The following is an 18289-nucleotide window of genomic DNA, read 5'->3' as shown; positions in this document are numbered from 1 at the left end:
GTTTCAAACACACTTCTGTAATCGGAATTTTGTTTTTATTATTTGGATTGACAGTTGTTGAAAACATCTACCTGCCTCTGCAGAGGAGTGCCTACTTCGTGTCTCTAGCAGGTTCTGAGAATGCAACTCAAACATAAACACAAACTTGCCTGCGTGAATGCGACCTAGATGTATACGGAAGTGTTAGTAGCCACGCCTCAGGTGCAGTAAGTGTCTTTCTGCTGTTTTGGTTTTTTCTCTTCACCTGAACTACATCTTGAGGAACCACATCACTGATGAGAGTTTGAGTTGTATAGACTGAGGGTAGTAACGGTAGTGACCACTGTTAGGAGAAAAGGCTTTAAAAAAGAAAAGATTTAGAATGAAAGTTGCTGATCGTAAGGAAACCAAAAGTGATAGCAGATATAGATTATAATGCTGAAAATGGGGGGTTTGTAGTGCATATGACCCTGCTATCCTAGGTCCTTTTCTGAGAATCCACAAAAAGTGACTGGTGAATCCCAGAACCAGTTTGAAAATGACTGGACACATTAGCCAAGAAAGCCGCACTTGGGTCTCCTCCTGTTTCCTGTGCTGGGTCATTAGACACTGCCATTAAAGAAAGAAGCAGCAGGATGGCAGATGGAAGAAAAGCAGGTGACAGAGCAGTATGAATAGCATGTATGTATTGTATTCTTTCTGGAATGGTTAGTCTGATGCAATTTGATGTGAAAAAAAAAAAAAAGTTGTTTTTTCATGCCTGTTGCATCATGTGTAATGTGCTTCAGCATTATCAGCAGAGACTTTAAACTGTTACTAGCTGGAGGTGCTCTTTGGTGATGATGCACTAAGCAAGCTGCTTGATGTAGTGATAGGTGACAGTATACCTATGTTGCCCATATGAGTTGTCCAGAATCTCTGCAAAGAGTTTGTAAAGCTCACTCAGACACTGGACAATATTTTTCGTTAAGATGTCAAAGGTCTTCACAGCTTGAGAGCAGCAAATAACAAAATGCCCGAAATTGTATTTGTGAAACTATACACTTTCTGGCTTACTCAATGTACTTACATAATTTAGTTTCAGACTTTTTTTGTTTGCCTTGCATCTCTGATCTCCGACACTTAGACTGGCGTGCTGCGGTAGCTAATGCAATAAAACTTGGAAGCTAGCAAATCTGTGGAACTAGCATTGGTTTCACCTCTGAATTCACCTACACAAAAGGCAGATGAAGACTTACTCATGTGACAAGTGCTTTACTAAAGTTAGAGTAAAACACCTTCTTCATATAAGGGATTCTGCAACACACTTAAGCCTAGAGCCAATTCTTCTCTTATCTGTATGGTTTTTTGCTTCACTGCCTCTGGGTTTTCATGCCCCTTTATTTTAGACATCAGTACAAATTATTCTCCATGGAAATAGTATCTTGGGAGCTGGCAGCTGTGACACACTTGCTGCCTTACATTTAAACAATACAGATCAACCTGTGACCACATACTTCTCTTTCATGTATTTCAGGCAAACTAAAGGTTCTTCTGTGGCAAAGGAGAGGCAAAAAAGATGGGGACTGGAGTGCCAGGGGGGTTATGAGGCAGAATTAGGTGTGCATGGTTTTAAAGTAAACCAAGCAATAAAGACAGGCAAATGTATTTCTATCTTCTATGGTGTCAATACCAAAAGACATTAATGATACTTTAAGTAGTGAGATGTTAAATTTCTTAGGGAAGGAGTTTGAGGAATAACTGTCTCCCTTCAATCGGACAAGGTATGCAGATTGTATTGCCGTAAATCCTAGGAGGATGAAGATCAGGTTGTATGAGCAAAATGGCACAGAAGCAACGTGTGAAAGACACACCAAGTAACCTTGAATATTGTGCATTAGAATTGCAGAACTGTCTCAGTGTTGATACAGTCTAGCACAGTTTGGAAAGTATTGGTGGTCACCTTATGTGTAATTACATCCTGTTCCTTTTGTGGCCTTAAAGTGAAAGGTCATCCTGTGTGTGCAAAAGCTGAGCTCACTTTAGCAAGTGCTGGAATATAATCAATAATATTTGGAGGTAGACTTTACAAAAAAAAAAAAAAACAACCAAACAAAAACCAAAAAGTAGAAGAGCTCCAGTTAAGAACAAAAGCTCCTAGGGGTAATTTGGTGGTGCTGTGGGGCTTCGTTGGTATGAACACTGTGTAAAGAGAGGGGTAAAGAAAGTCTCCTATTTGTGACACCTCCCAGTATGTGCCAATGACACTTCTGAAGTCACAGGGCGGGGGGGTGAGAAGCATTGCAGACACCCTCCCCTCCGCCCCCAAAAAACCCACGTCCATTGTTGTAGTTAGAGTAATTCTGCATTAGCACTAGCAGAGCTGTGAACAGAGATGAAGATTATGTTCCGTCTTCTTTTTGTAATTGCTTTGCACCAAAGTGCAAATGGCTGAAACTTCCAAATCACTGCCAGCATTTGTAACGTTAAATATTTCACTTACTACTGCCAGCCAGTATACACCTTACACTTTACCATAAGAGCGAGTCCCCAGTCTGAACGTGTACTTCAACGGTGCTTTGTAGAGCACCGATTCTAAATCCGTCCTCTAAGAAACTGGAGGACCGATTCTTGTATCCTAGGAAAACAGTTGGGTGTATTTTGAATATTTTTGAATACTATCAGGTAAAGTGATCTTCCAGATCTGCTTGCACTTAATGCTTTGGATCAATGCTGCTGGACAGAAATAACTACTACAAAGTAGAAAGCGGCAGCATTGACTTCATCCAGAGGAAATTACGGCCGTGTCACCCTGACACCGACCTTCAGTAAACAAAGGACTGGCCTGATTCTTCCGTGTCCCCATTTAATAATGAACCTACTGCTGAATCTCAGTGCCAACATCTTCAGAGTTTCTGACCTGTGAGAAATCTAGACCATGAAACTACTGCTTTTCTGTGGTGGCCTGTCGTTATGGTACATCAGACAGGCTTTTTTTGTTCTGCTCTGTTTTGCTGGCATGTGGCAGAACAAAGTTGTTCTGCTCCTTAAAGCATGCAGATAGCTAAAGCATGCATTAGCTAGAGCTGTGTGCCTAGATATATGATCCTAGCTGTGGTATTTTCTGTTTAACTTCTCTAAAATAATTTTATTTTCTGTAAAATAATTTTATTCTAGAGGGGGAAACCAGGGCAAGAAATCAGTTGTGAATTTTGTGTGAAATACAGAGATTCCAAATCAGCATCTAATTTTCTCATTTCAGATTTTTTAAAAATAATTTCAGACTCGAGTTGAATTTTCCTTAACAATTTAACTACGTGAGTGTGTATGCAAGCATTTATTTTTGGTATTAATTGCATTAGATAAGGAATTTCTATGGCAGTTACTAAGAGAAAAAGCATTTATTTTAAATGTCATTGGAACTTGTTGTTTGTCCCCCCGAGGAATGCATTTGTCTGGATTCTTCGCTTTACTAAGAACAGGTAAATCCAGTGATACAGGATTGCAGGTTTTGGCACTGTCCCCTTCGTATTGTAACATGAACAATGAACTTTTTACAAATTACTGTATAAACTGAAAGCTTCCAGAGGATTGCGAGGATGGGGAAGAGAAGAAAACTGGAACTTTGGTTTCTTCAGCAGATTCTAGTATCACTCATAGAGTAGTTAGGAAGGGACCTTTAAAGACCATCCAGTCCAACCCCCCTGCAAGGAGGAGGGACATCTTCAACAAGATCAGGTTGCTCAGAGCCCCGTCCAACCTGGCCTTGAATGTTTCCAGGGATGGGGCATCCACCACCTCTGTGGGCAAGCTGTTCCTATGTTCCACCACACTCACTGTAAAAAATTTCTTCCTAATTTCCATTCTGAATCTACCTGCTTGTATCTTAAAACCATTATCCATTTCCCTCAGCTTTTCTTCTTCATAAATCATAGAATCATAGAATAGAATCATAGAATGGTTGTGGTTGGAAGGGAACTTCAAAGGTCATCTAGTGTCCTTAAAAACAGTTTCAGCTTCTGCTGCTGCCTGTACTGTATTCTCCTGAATGCAGAATTGCTCAGAATTTGAAAAAAAAAAAAAAAAACCAACAACAAAAACGCCCAATCCTATCACTCCCTTTTAAGATTTGAGGTGCACTCCCAGGGAAGTCAGGCTGAGGTGCAATGTGAAATGGAAACAGGGAGAGGGGGGGAAGAGGATCTCTTGCGGCAGTGGAAAGTGCCCACGGGCTGAGCTCCAGCACTGAGGTCGAGCTTCCCAGGTGTTGAAACTTCGAAACCTGGGGGATGAATCGTAAAATTGCTCAACGTAGGAAGAGTAAGAGGGGCAAACTACTTAAAGTGAAAATTACCATCACCTACTTCTGAGCATTGTGGTCTGGGACAGAAATCCCCGCGGATCAGAAGTAGGTGTCATGGGGATTCTGCCACCAGTCACTAAATGGAGCAGAAGTCAACACCTAAGTAACCATAACATTAAGCAGTAAGCAAAAAACTTTTTAAGTCCTCCTGACTGTATTCAGTGTGTAGAAACAACAGTATTACTGTGGGCGAATGCAGTTTAAGCATGTCCTGATAGTTTATAACTTTCCAAAGCTGTATATTTTTGCAGATAAATGAGTTTGATCACTGAAGGAAAGTTTAATAGATATACATAAACATGACATAAATTTATTTGCCATGAACATAAGAGAATACACTTACATTCAGGAATGCAACTATTTGGTAATTTTGGTTTCCCAGAAATGAAAGCATCATGGACAAATTGAGTGGGTGAAAGTACTTAAACAATGGTTCTTTGAGACTTTTTGGATGCCCTAAGTATTGTTTTCCAATGAAGGGAAATGAAGGCAGCACAAAGAGAAAACAGTTAAATAAACAAACAATAAATAAATAAAAAGGGAAACTGAAATAGTATCGGCAGTTAGGAGGCACAGTGTATCCATGAATATCCGTGGCCTGTCGAAAAAACTAATACAATTTTTAAATGTGTCAGGAATATAGTAATTGGTAGCAATTTTGTAAATTAGACTGAAATGGCAAAGTATCTGTCATAATGCCGAAGAGGCAGAAAGATTGAGCTAATGGTCCTGTTTTGTCTTTGCACACTGTGTTCTTGCCTTGCCATAATAATGAAATTTCATCTATTATCGGTACTAAAAGAATTTTCAGTGGAAGCTATTTGATATCTTGGAGTGGGCCAAATCACTTTACACAGGCGAACTGAAGTGGTTTGCTGAGGCAAAACTTGGCTGGCTGGAGGCATTTCTTGGGTCTGGAGGAAGCTACCTTTGGAAAAAAAAGCTTAAGAAGACATCAGGAGAAAAAATAATTTACAATGAGGGTGGTGGAACACCGGCACAGGTTGCCCAGAGAGGTGGTAGATGCCCCACGCCTGGAAACATTCAAGGCCAGGTTGCACAGGGCTCTGATCTAGGTGGAGATGTCCCTGCTCCTTGCAGGGGAGTTGGACTAGATGACCTTTAAAGGTCCCTTCCAACCCAAACTATTCTATGATTCTAAGAAAAAGTCTAGAAACATGAGGTAGTTCAGTCTGCATTTGCCCTGGGCACAGCTAATGGGAAGGCTGAAGTGCCGTGCGAGTGGTGGGTAAGTGAAAGGAGCACAATCAGTTTCATGGAAAATAGACTGTCAAACTACCATTGAAAAACAAAACACATTATTAACAGGGATGGTAAAGATGGATTTCTTATACACTTTTATGGGTAAAGCTACTGATATATTCTGTTGAATGATATTCAATGTATTTGCTGTATATTTTCTTGCATGCTATAGCTGTCTGTGTCTCCAGAAGCTGTGATGTTTCTTGGCCTCCTCCAGTAGCCTGAACCGTGTAGGACTTGAGGAATCCCTCACTTTTCCACTCAGCTCTCCAGTAATCAGCTAGTGGGAGAAGTCTGTAGCTGTGTGTTCCCAAGAGCTTTGATTGTAAAAGTTTTCATAGCTAAAAACTGAATAGCTGCTACCAACAAAAATAGCTGCTACAGTATGAAGCCAAAAATTATGTTTATCAGCAGCATTGGTCAGCAGCTCCATGGCAGGCTGGTCACAAGAATGGGATGGGCTGTGTTTCATCTCCCCTTGCCTAAACAGGGCCTGAAGCAGGGCCTCAATTGGCCTCCTTACACATTTGTTGCTCTTCTTACTCCTTATTGCTCTCTGCTTTGGCCCGAATACATTTGCCGATGTACCTACTGTGTGAGATGCCCCCGCCCCTGGACCATGCCGGCCGCAGGCCTCAGAGAGGCGGGCGGTGCCGGTGGGCTCCCAGCTGCAGCCTGCCTTGGGGGTGGGGTCCTGTGGGGAATCCTCTCTTGGTGACCCTTGTCTGTTTTCTTCTGCTCTCTAAAACATCGGAATAAATCCGTCAGGATCCACGTTACCTTTTTTGGGTTATGGTAAAAATTTTCAAGGGCATAAATGAGAGTCTGCTATTGAACTTCTACTAATTTTATTAAGGATTGAGCCATCAGGCTGAAGTTTATGATGCTTTTCTTTTTAAAACAAAAAATCCTTGTTGATATAATACATTAAGTATGAATACTACTGCAGTTTGATAGGGGAATTCCTCGTGTGCTGCCCAGTGTGTGCTGAGTTCATTAACAGTTATTAAAAATGCTCCTTGGGAGAAAACAAAACAGAAACCATGCGAACTGTAGGCAATTAGCAAGGTAGTTCTGTATTGTAGAGCAAAGGTTTGAAGGGGGGAAATTCAAATTCTGAAATTACAATTTGGGTTCCCCCCCCCCGCCTATATTGTGGATATTGGCTTAGCTACAGTTTTTTTAAAGTGCTTTTTACAAGGCCACTTTAATAAACAGACTACTAGCAGGTCACAGATTACGGTCAAAACAAATCTTGTAAAATCACAATAAGGTTCAAAAACTAATTTATGTATTGTCCTAAATAATAGCCTATGGCTAGATGTACATACATAACTTGTACAACCTGATATTGATACAAGAAATCTACTAATTCTTTTCTCTAGTAAGTTGTAGTAAGCAACTATGAGGAATACTAGGTTTTTCCTTTGTCGTTCTTTAAACACAGCTGAAGATCAAAATCTCTCATTGTGAAAGAGTATGGTAAAAGTACACATTCTTTTTAGACAAACACTCTTCTGGATAAGGATATTATTATGTACAGAATACAGCTTTTGGGGGAATTTAAAGTAATTTTCAAGATGTAGATAACATTTTAAAGAATGTACCTTTTGACTTCTGCATAAGAATGAATTTAACTTGAGAATGACATTTCTTCATGTGCAAGAAGAAATCCGCAGTCCGTACTGCCTGCAGTGATTCCTGGGGTTTGAACTGTATCTGAAATAGAAGAGGGGAAAAAAAAAAACAAACTCATTTCTCTTTTCAGCTCCCCTCTTTCATTTCTGTGTTAGTTTAGCCTTTTCCCCATGGTGCCCAGTACTTGGTTTGAGTGACCACGTAGTTACAATTCATCCGTCCATAGTGAAAGAAAAAGCAGTGTCAACGTTCAACAACAGAGACAACAGTATAGGGTTTGTTTCTTAAAATGGTCAGCCATGAAATACAAGAAGGTGTAAAGAACCCTCATGTTAGTTCCACAGCCTGTATGTTAAATCTGGGGTGGCAGATTTATTTACTGATACCCAGAACTGACACAATAACCCCTTCGGTTGTGTGTGTTGAAAACAGGGATCTATCTGCTCTCCACAAACCTGGCAATGTTTGTGTTGAGGAGCGACAACATGTAAACACTGGATTTAAAGATAGACAGCCAAAGATATTATTGCCATCCTCTGTTTATTGTGAAATCTATTTCCCAATTACTTAAGGCATTATTCTTTTTTAAAACAATTTCCACAATGTAAGTGCACCATGCACGTGTCTGACTATTAATTGGTTTGGACTCGCTTGAGCGAAGAACTCAGCCTCTCAGTAACGTCAGGGGCTGGGCACTAACAAAACATGCATTCACCAGCTTCATCATAAAATGCAGGATCCCAAAACTTTCCAAACCTTCAGATTTGCATTTGCACTGTAAAAAAAAAAGAAGTAAGTGTAAAACTTGGTGTCAAGGAAGTGCAAAATTAAAAAAATAAAAGTAGATTTTTTTTTTTTTAGTTACAGCAGAGCACATTTCAGTAATAATGTCATGTGCTAGTGTAGCTAGCTGGTTCAGTGGGAATTAAGCAGATATTAATAATGTACTTTTGAAAATCCCATGGACTCACTTAGTACTTCTACTGCTTAGTAAAATTAAATACTTTTGAAGAAATTTGCCCTGAGCTCCTGAATGAGAATACACTTCCCATGACTTAATTTCCCTTCAGATCAGTCTTGAAATGTTCAAAGTTCTTGGTTGAATAGCTTTGAGGTTGCTGAACCAAATTCTGAAGGAGAGCTGCTTTTTCCGATTGTCATCCTCTTAGCAGGTTCCCTTTAGAAAGATGACCTCTCTGAACCTGTGAGTATTTATAGTAAGGGGATCTGTTTGAGGCAAAGTAAGAGTTAGAATAATCTACATCCTCAAACCATGCAGCAAAACACAGTCTTTTTTTAGATTCACTAAATTAGCAGAGGAAGAGGGAGACAACAAGATGTATGTGAGACAGTATAGGCACCAGGCTCAAGTATCTGCGATGACCGAGCTGGTGTAGGAGTTACCAAGTTCAAGCTAAATCAATATGAGAAGTTAAAAATGAGTGAACCCCACTGTTGTGCGTGTCCTTCTGGACTGTCTTACACACACATGCATATGCATTTATGTATATTTGAGCATGTGTGTATGGATCTCCTTCCTGGGAGCAGAAGGTAGACAGAAAGGGAAGGGAAAGAGGGACATGTTTTTTGAGTGTTTCCTAAAAGACCTTCTGAACTGTGCCATTTCTGGGGACCGATGGGTCTGAGGCTGAGTGCTGAGGAGTAGAAGTGAGTTGTTTAAGCTCCCCGTTGAATGGTTCATGATGGAAAACATTCATCACTCCCCTACCTCAGTGGGTGTAGAGCCGTAATTCTGGAGTTACCGTTTTCTTGCTTTCTCCACGCCTGTATAGCTACAATAGCTGCTTTGGGGAGAGGCTACTTTTGAGCCTTTGAGCCTGTTCATCCTGCAGTGATTGTCTGAGTGGCAGATGGGCACAGGTCGCAGGGAATGCAAAGTGTGCAGCGCTGCCCGTGCCTGCCTAAAGCAAGGGCTTTCCATGCTACGCTGTCTCCTTTGCTATGCATATGCTGTAGTAGCCTTTTACACACACTGTGGGACTACTTTGAAGATGATCTGACGTTTATGTGCATACATATGCACTATGTATGTCTTTAAAATAAAATTTGTTCTGGGCAACTTTTCCGACTACTTTGCTATTGTCCTTCATGGCTAGCTAGTTTTCCTTCTCTCACCCTTCTGCTGTGTTTCACAAATTTTAAAAATAAGGCTGTCAAGATTAATAGCCTTTTAATGTTTGCTGTCCCTTCTAAATAGATTAGTTTTTCCCCTGAATTTACAGATCACTTTCTAAAGAGCTACATTTACTGCAAGATTGGTCAGTAATACATCATTTTTGCTAACTAGAAAAATTCTAAATAGATTTTAAAATATTACATATGCATCTGAGTGTTTTCTTTCCTAAATAACAGTATGCCAAAGAATCTGGACTGAAAAGCAAGATCCCCTTCTGCATTAGGGAAGCTGCTATGCTGGCCCGTTTTGTCTTAATGTTAATTAACTTGGTAGGGGGAGGCTGTTTTATTGTCAGGTGCTGCGTAGGGGGCTATCTCCTGTAGTAGCTCCCACTTCACTGCACTTACACGTTGTTAGTGTAGGTGTTGACTGGGTAAGACAGATGTGGTTGGGATATTCCAGAGGAATGCCTCTAGCTTCTGGGTTTTTTTTGTTGTTTTTTTTTGTTGTTGTTTTTTTTTGTTGTTGTTTTTTTTTTTGCATGTGATGTAGCCTGCGGCACCCTTCAGATAACTGACTTAATCCTGGGTAGGGAAGACCCAAAGTGGCTTCAAGCTAACTGTACCTTACCTCTGGATGTCATTCTGCGCCACAGTCTGGGTGAAGTGTCTTTGCTGGGCTTTGTGCAAAGTAACCCAGGCCTTAGCCTAGGGACGTGACACAGCTCCACAGTGAGATGCAGTTCCAGTAGTTCAGAGAGTTTCAGTGGGTCACTCTCAGGGATGGAGTCACAGCTGTGAATTTTTGCAGGATCAAACCCTAGATCTGTGGTAAGGGATTAGAAATGTGGACAGCAGTTGTGGATTTTAAAGTAGATATAATTGCATCTTCTTATGTTTCATTGTTGGTCTCTGAAAGTTTTTCAGTGGCTTTTAGGACCCCTCCTAAAACCAGATGTGATGAGATACCACTGAGTTTCAAAGTTCAGCTTCACCCAAAACCATGTCAGGGTTTTCCACCTGCCTCTCTTATTTAACTAGAATTCAGTGCGAGTTCACAGATTTGACAACTTTATAGCCTGGGAACAGTCGTCTGTGAGATTCCAGTTCTAGAGTGCGTGTGGAGGGATGGGGCTGTGCACCACATGCCCACCCTCTGAGGTGGACGATGGGCCGTACCAACTGGTGGCACTGCGGAGCGAAAGCCCCTCTGCTACTGTATCCCTCTCTGCAGTATTGCTCTACCTGTTTACAGCTAAAGATAAATAATAAACGAGGGAAGTTGTATGCTGAGCACCTTCAGATGGGAACCCTGGGCTGAAAGATGGTGCTGAGTCAAGGGATGAAGAAAATTATAGTTAATGTTTTTGCAGAAACTAAACACTTTATAATAACCACCTCAGCCCCCATGACAGGGACTCGCAGAGCAGAGCAGCCCCATGGCCCATGTTTTTGTCATTTTACAGACATGTTGGTGCTTCAAAGGCAGTTTTTGTTGCTGCAGTGCCCCTGAGGGCCATGCCCAGACGTTGGCTATGTTTATGTTCCCCGCCTTTCTTTTACCAAACTTCTCCAGGTCACGGCCAAAGGAGGCCTTGAGGTGCAATAAATCAAAGTTGGCTCTGAGCTGTCCCGGATCACTAGACAGACTGGTTCTCTTCCCAGTCTGAACTTGGGAATAGGACATACCACAAAAAGGAGAAATACGGGATTGAAATGAGATATGAGCCGTCTGAAAACGCTAAAATAAAAATGCTTAAGTTGTCTGGAAAAGCTAAAATAGAATTTAGACTTTCTGATGTAAATCCAGCCCTAACTTAGGCTTCACTATGAGTCTGGAAGATGATGTAGCTTGTATTCTTTTAGAAGAAAATGGGCCATCCTACCTCAGCACATCCATGCTGTGGGATCAGATGTTGTCGCCCGGTATAGTTCTGCAGGCAGCAGTTTGGGGACTTTAATCCCTAGCTGTTATTCTTCTTTCACAAATGGTAGAGGTCCCACAGCAGCGACAAGCAAGGATATTTTAGCTGGCAATATTGACAGAGACAATTTATAGTCTATTGTGTGGATGCAGCTGTTGAGCATTCGTATCCTGCCACCATCTTGGCATTCCAGACTCTATTTTTGATGAAAGATGTTTAACCAGGAATACCTTCATAACTCAGCATAATTTATATCTTTGACATTTGCATTTTTTCTTTGTTCCCTTCCTCTAGCTTTCCTTCCTTCCTATACTCCTCCTCACATACACACATCTCTGGGGCGAAAAAAAAAGTGTGTTGGGGGGAAACAAAGCTAAAACCATCATCACACACCATAAATACAATTTAGTAACAGAAGGAATCGTTGTTTGGAAAAAAAAATTACATAAACCAATTCTGACACCAGGAAAACTCCTGTATTTGCTACTGCAATTAAAAATCTTTTAATGCAGTTAATGCATATTGAGTTCCACCATGTTTTTAAATGCCATCCTTTCAAACCCTGTTTTTAGGGTTTCTTAGGATGGGGCTCTCTACAGAAAGGATGCTCAGTGTGTTCTGCTGAGGCATTGCACACCCTGTGAGCACAGAGCTGAGGAGAAAGAGTCTTTGTACAGTTACGTTTTACTTTACTAAACGGTTAGTTTTACCTTTTTTTCCAGTTAATACATGTTCAGCCATAAAGCTTAGCCTAGTTACATGGACCGTAACTCAGGCAGTATCGGCACACAGCTCCCTGTTCGAGCCCACTCACCTCGCTCCCCAGGAGCCCCCAGCCGTGGGCTGAAGCACCTGAGCAGGGTTGCAGTGCCAGCCTGTGCCCGGGCTGCCAGCAGCCCTCAGGTGTCAAATTGTCAGCACATCACTTTTCTCCCTTGCTCCATGATGCGCAGACTTCTTTTTTTTTCTGCTGATTTTCTAGTTACTGACATGATTTCCTGACAATAAGTGTCCATATTGTTTGTCCCTATTACAGCACAGACTAAAAAGGACAGCGTAACATCTCATAAGTAGTTGAACAGTGGGTAGAAAATGGTAGTAGATTATTTTCCCCAAGATAATTGGTTACAGTGGGAGTGAGGAAAGAAAAACTTAGTCTTATTTCCATCTATGCTTTTTTCCTGGGGTACAGCACAGCCAGGCAATGTCAAGGGCATGCTCTGCACTTGCACCCGGCAATCGAGGAGCGAGCACCCCGCGGGGCGTCCTGCTCCGAGGAGGCAGCTCGCTCCATCATCGCCGCAGAGGCTTGCTGGGCTTTCAGGTTGTTGGGCAATCAGCCCTAGGATCTTTTGAGTGATGTCCAGAGTGCCAAGCTGTTTAAGCAGAAAGAACTGATGTAAATTAAAATAAATGACTTGTGGTGTCTTGAAAACCAGCCTCCATTATTTTGTTTTATTTTGTTTTATTTTGTTTTATTGTGTTTTATTTTGTTTTATTTTGCTTTTTTAAATGCTTCCCCTGTTTTTCATCATGCCTTCAGGGACACTCAGCCTGCTGCCTGGCTCAGCACGCAGGAGAAAATGTGATGCAGCCATGATTGACAAGGGCATGATGTCCTGTCAGGCAGGCTGTGTTTTAGAAACAAAATTGCTTTGGGAAATTGCAATGGGATAGCTTCCAGTGAACTAAACTGAAAGCGCCTTTCAAACACAGGGATGCTCACCCTTTTCTATCCCCTTTCTGTGATCCATCTGCAATTGTCGTAGGAGACAGAGGTCTCTGGTATTTCCCGGTCTATGCTTTTCTTCTCTCTCTCCCCTCTCCCGTTTCTTTCACCACTGAAATATCTCAGCAATGCCAGGAGGCTGGTATGCCTCGGGAGGGTAAGAATAGCCTACAATGGCAGAGATCACTTCTGTTGCTTTTTGTCTACTTGCAGTTGTCTGGACAGATCCACACAAGAGGTAGGAGCAACTGGATCTGAGAAGCTAAAGCTTTTGCAAGAGAACCTGTTAAAACCTTGAGAAGATTTGTTCCAACACCCAAAACTAACAGTCCTGTTCAAATCATCAAAATAATCCTTCATCAATGCATTGCTGCGGCTGGGTTTCTAATTTCCATCCTTGTCCCTTACTAAAAATGTCAGTCTTTTTTTTTCTTTTTTTTTTTTTTTTTCCTTTTTTTCCCTGTCTAGGTCTAATCTCCTTTGGAAATGCCAAAATTGTTAGCACATCAGGAGCTGGAAGTGTTGTGAACCTGTTCAAACATGGAGCGCTGGGACTCACTGGGATTTTTGATTGTCACACTCAACTACAATGTGACTATTGTAGGTAAGTACTTTAAAAAAGCTCTGTCCTTTCTTTTGCTGATCCATATCCTGAAGCCACTCAAGTATCCCATTGATAATCAACTTTAATTTCTAGCTATGCCTCTTACAATAAGAAGCTGCTATTTAGATAAGCAATGTGAGTGGGTAAGGTATTTCTTTTCTTGTTAACAGATTCCTACTTCCTCTCTGATAGACATTTTCTGAACTTCATGTAAAAAATTCTGGCAAGGTTTTCAAATTTGCCTCTTCTTGGTGCTTGAGTTTCCAGTCAGTTCAAATAGCTGTTGTAGGGTGAAATGGTGAAAACACACAGAAGTAACGCTTTATTTATACCACATAAAATGAACAGCAGAATATATACAGTAGCTCTAGTGATTAATTGAAAGGTTTAAAGAAGGGAAATAACCCTTGCTTTTACAGGAAGAAGTTTGTGGTTTATTACCATTGTGGTTAATTACCATTGCTTTTCATTCTTTATTTTTATAAACGAACAAAGTTCACATGCTTTTAAAATAAACCAAAATACAGTTTGTTTTTCCTCAGCTAACACTGGCCTCAGTGCTTTTTTTTTTCCCCTTCTTTTTTAAATAAGACACTGTTCCTTTTTCATAGGCTACTTTGAGTAAAGTATGAGCCAGAGAAAAACTTTCAAGGGCCGTTCAAAGACCCTTCGCCGCAGCCGGGGGCAGTTGCTGTAGTTCGTGCATCACAGGGAGCATCCAGCTGCACCGCAGGCGGGCGGGCGAAGGGGCTTGTTCTAGTATGTTTAATCAAGATGGTGTCATTAGGGAAGGCGATGTTCAGAGGGGTTATCTCTAAAATGTATGTCATACTAAACTACTTCCTAAGGAGCCATTGATTTTTCTTAAGCAGCACTCCCTCTTGTACATGTTCTAATTAAAAATTGATAGTGAAATAGCATGTAGTATTTTGAGCTTAATTAACTAATGTGCTTCAAACACTTTGAGGTTCTCACAGGGATCAAATGCTACCGAAATATGAAACATCACTTGCTAAAGATGACTGATTCTGTACAGCTGGTGTTTTCTATTGACCCGCACTATGCTGAAAAGAGAGTAACGGCACAGCCTGTCACCAAAACACGGGAAGCTGAAAACACAGCAAAACCACCACTAAAGCTCAGGTGATTAAAGATCAAATGGAAAGGCCTCAATTTATTTATGGTTAGGTAATACATTATTTTGTCAGGAGCAGCAGGTTTCTCTGATGATCACTCATACATCTTACATGTCCTTAACCCTTTTCCAGCTGAAGTTTTTCCTCTTCGGAGAGCAGTTTTACTGTTCGAGCCCATACTCAGTGTACAACCCACAAATGGTTTCTATGAGGCATTCCAGCTGAATGTTTGTGACACTAACAGGTATCATAAAATGTTGCAGAAATTTTTGTATATTCAAAACTCACATCAAATATAGGGATATAGCTTTATTGGAAATAGAAAAGAATGTTGTTCAAGAAAATACCTGTAAATAATCATATATTTCATAGAAAAAATACTTTGGGATCTGGATTTTTAAAAAGCCTTTAGGATGTGTATTGGTGCTATTTCACAGACTGCCTTTAAAAGCTTCTGTGCATGTGAGATGGGTGATCACTATTAATAACTTAACTTGAGGCTTTCAGTGCATTTCTCAACCATTAACTCTATATAGCATGCTTCTCTTTAGTCACGTCTCTCTGTGGTTACAACTGGTTTCTTAACCATTCCATAAAGCATAGAATTAATCGTATAGCTCTTTTCTGTTTTGTGGTTTCTTTTTCTTCTTTCTGTTTCTAAGTGTTTTGGGTTTTTTTCACTTTTCTTGACATACTATAAAAATATGTGAAATTAAAGCAGGGGATTATTAAATTAAACTACTTTTTCAAAACCGTATAGGGAACTAGTGACAGGAAAGGAAACTTGAGAATTCAAGTGCTAAACTTAACTTCAGATGTTGAATTTTTCCATGTCTTTGTACAGAATATATTTTTAATTTTTGGCAATATAACAGTATATTTTTAGACCTTTCTATCCTGCCCAGGAATTTTTTTTTTATTTTAATAAATAACATTGTCAGTAATATAGCACTGTGTGTAACCATACAAAAAACTTTTAATAAAAACCTACGCCATCCAAAAGTCCTCCAAGAAAGTAACATGAACAATACAGTCTCATTCAAAAAACATGATACATACATAGGGTACCAATGCCTAATTTTTCACTGGTATTGCTGTAATGGAATAAGGCCTGATCTTTCCAACCAATGTGGATGAGACCAAGCCCCACCTAAAGCAATCCTATGAAAGAAATTGGTGAAAGATGAAGTAAGCAATGTATGGAAATGCCAAACTTGTAAGGCTTCACTTGGTATTGGTATCAAGACAGACGGGAGTTTTTGATCTGAATGGAGAGAGAAGCTGCCCACCAAGGTGAACGAGAGTTGGAAGACATGGTCAAGATGGGGCAACCAAAGAAGCAGCAGAGAGAAATCACTGGGATACACATGTGCACACGGAAATGTATATTTGTAGAACATTTTGTATAAGTTTGTTAATAGTACCTGTTAACTAGCTTACTAGTGAATACTGGTCTATTCACAACAGGGAGATTTTGTTGACTATAGTAAGCTTTACATATGATTTCATGGCCAAGACCAAGAACAAATACTATGCCATGGAACAAACTTTTGTATCTAGAAGAGCTTTATACTGTGTTAGCTGATCTATATTATTGAAATAGGACAAAATCACGTGAGCTATGAACCAACAGCAAAGAAGAACTGTAAGTGAAATGGTGTTATTCTCTGTTGTGAACTCTTTTAATCAGATTCAGACTTGTTCAGAGTGTTTTCATTAGACTAAGGTTTCAGTTGGCATGGCTTATTGTATGTCAGACTCCTACACTGTTGAGTCTAGATGAAGGTGTCACATTTTCACACAAGTTTCAGTCCCTGTCAAAACAAAGCCAAAAAAGAGCTTTTAGGAGAGGAGACTGATTACAGAGGCTATTTCTTTAAATGCCTTGTGTGTAGTGAGTATCACTACATTACCTGCCTCCCCTTCCTCCTCAGTGCTGACTCTTTTTCTTAACTTTTCCTCTCTTCTAGGAAAGATCTGGCTAATGTTAATAATTCTACTGCGAATGGCAGTGGTAGTGTTAGCAGGCTATCCACTCTACCAAGATGAGCAGGAGCGCTTTGTCTGCAATACCCTGCAACCAGGATGCTCCAACGTTTGCTATGACTTGTTCTCTCCTGTATCTCACTTTAGGTTCTGGCTCATTCAGACTTTGTCTATCCTGCTACCTTATGCTGCATTCAGCATTTACGTTTTGCACAAGGTAGCTGTGTACATTGTAAGAATGCACTGTTTGGTGCATGGATGCAAAGGGAATAAGGGTTTATCAAGCCCCAAAGACCTGAAGAAGCTCCGTAGAAGTCCTGCTGTCAATAGATTAAATTGTGCTGCAGGCAACCTAAGTGTCCTTAATTTTTCTGGGGCATACACTGTTCATCTTTTTTTCAGGACACTACTTGAGGCTGCCTTCGCAGTCGTGCAATATTTTCTTTTTGGATTTTTTGTTCCTGAGCGTTTTTCCTGCTACCATTCACCTTGTACAAGCACAGTGGACTGTTATATCTCCCGGCCCACTGAGAAATCCATCATGATGATTTTCATCTGGGGGGTCAGCAGTCTGTCGTTTCTGCTTAGCCTTGCTGATCTTGTCTGTGCTCTCCGGAGGATGACAGCAAGAAACCAAAAGCACAAGCTGCTGGCAAACCTCCATGTAAAGGATGAGTGCATTTTAAACATTCCTCCAGTACAGCATGGTAGCTCTTCTCCACCTCAAAACCAAGACTGTCCAGTATCAAACAGCAGCCAGACCAGTGATGGCTCCTGCTCCCTTCTCTCTGAAGAGGAAGAAGAGGCTGTTCTTCATCCTGAAGTGGTCTCTCAGCAAACTGGCAGCACTAACCTTAACAGCAACAGCAATAAGCCCTATATATCAGGAGATCTTGCTGTTAAGCCAGATTCCGCTGAAGAACCCTTGTGTGCGGCTGACCACCAAGGAACTGCATGCAGCCAAGAGAAACCCAGGCTTCAGCAAGACTTCATTAAAGAAACTGTCCTGACTTTGAGACCTCAGATCAAGTCTCACCTTGGAGTTTCTTCATCTGTTGTTCAGAGCAAGCTTTTAGGATACTACCCTTCAGCTGAGCTAAAAAACCCTGATGCACAATCAAATTATAGCAGTACTAGTTGCTTGAGGTCAAAAAAGTCGGAATGGGTATAGAACCCTGAGTGAACTCTACCCTATGACCCTGGCAGGACACATCATTACCTCACCGAGGAGGTTCCAGGCAGTTTCAGCTGGACTGCTCGGCTGAGGTTATACTGCAGAGACACTGTTACGCTGTGTTCCTCCACTGAAGAGGAAGCAAAAGCCTCAGATAAGAGTTTGAAGGATATTACATCAGGGGAACTGTTCATTGGAAAATGTAACTTTTTAATGTTTTTCTGAGTGCAAGTGACTTCAAAAAGCTGTGGACTGTCACTGATGTGACTGACCTGTTTTTTTCAGGAGTATGTGTGAACACTCATTTACCCTAACCTAGTTTTATTGCAAAAGATTGAGCTTAGGAAAGATGTGACTTGTAAATACAGTCATACATC

General features: G+C 40.8%; 1 protein-coding gene across 1 annotated transcript; it reads left to right on the top strand.

The window, feature by feature from the left end:
- Window positions 1-13552: 13552 nt before the first annotated feature.
- Window positions 13553-17909, top strand: GJD4 (gap junction protein delta 4). The gene is made up of 2 exons (XM_010121598.2): window positions 13553-13616; window positions 16723-17909. The coding sequence occupies exons 1-2, from the start codon at window positions 13553-13555 to the stop codon at window positions 17907-17909; spliced, it is 1251 nt and encodes a 416-aa protein (XP_010119900.2).
- The last annotated feature ends 380 nt before the right edge of the window (window positions 17910-18289 follow it).

The sequence above is a fragment of the Chlamydotis macqueenii genome, chromosome 2, assembly GCF_036417535.1.
Source record: "Chlamydotis macqueenii isolate bChlMac1 chromosome 2, bChlMac1.mat, whole genome shotgun sequence".
NCBI classification, from domain to species: domain Eukaryota; kingdom Metazoa; phylum Chordata; class Aves; order Otidiformes; family Otididae; genus Chlamydotis; species Chlamydotis macqueenii.
Note: the sequence above shows the minus strand (reverse complement) of the source record. Positions and strands in the feature narration are given on the sequence as shown.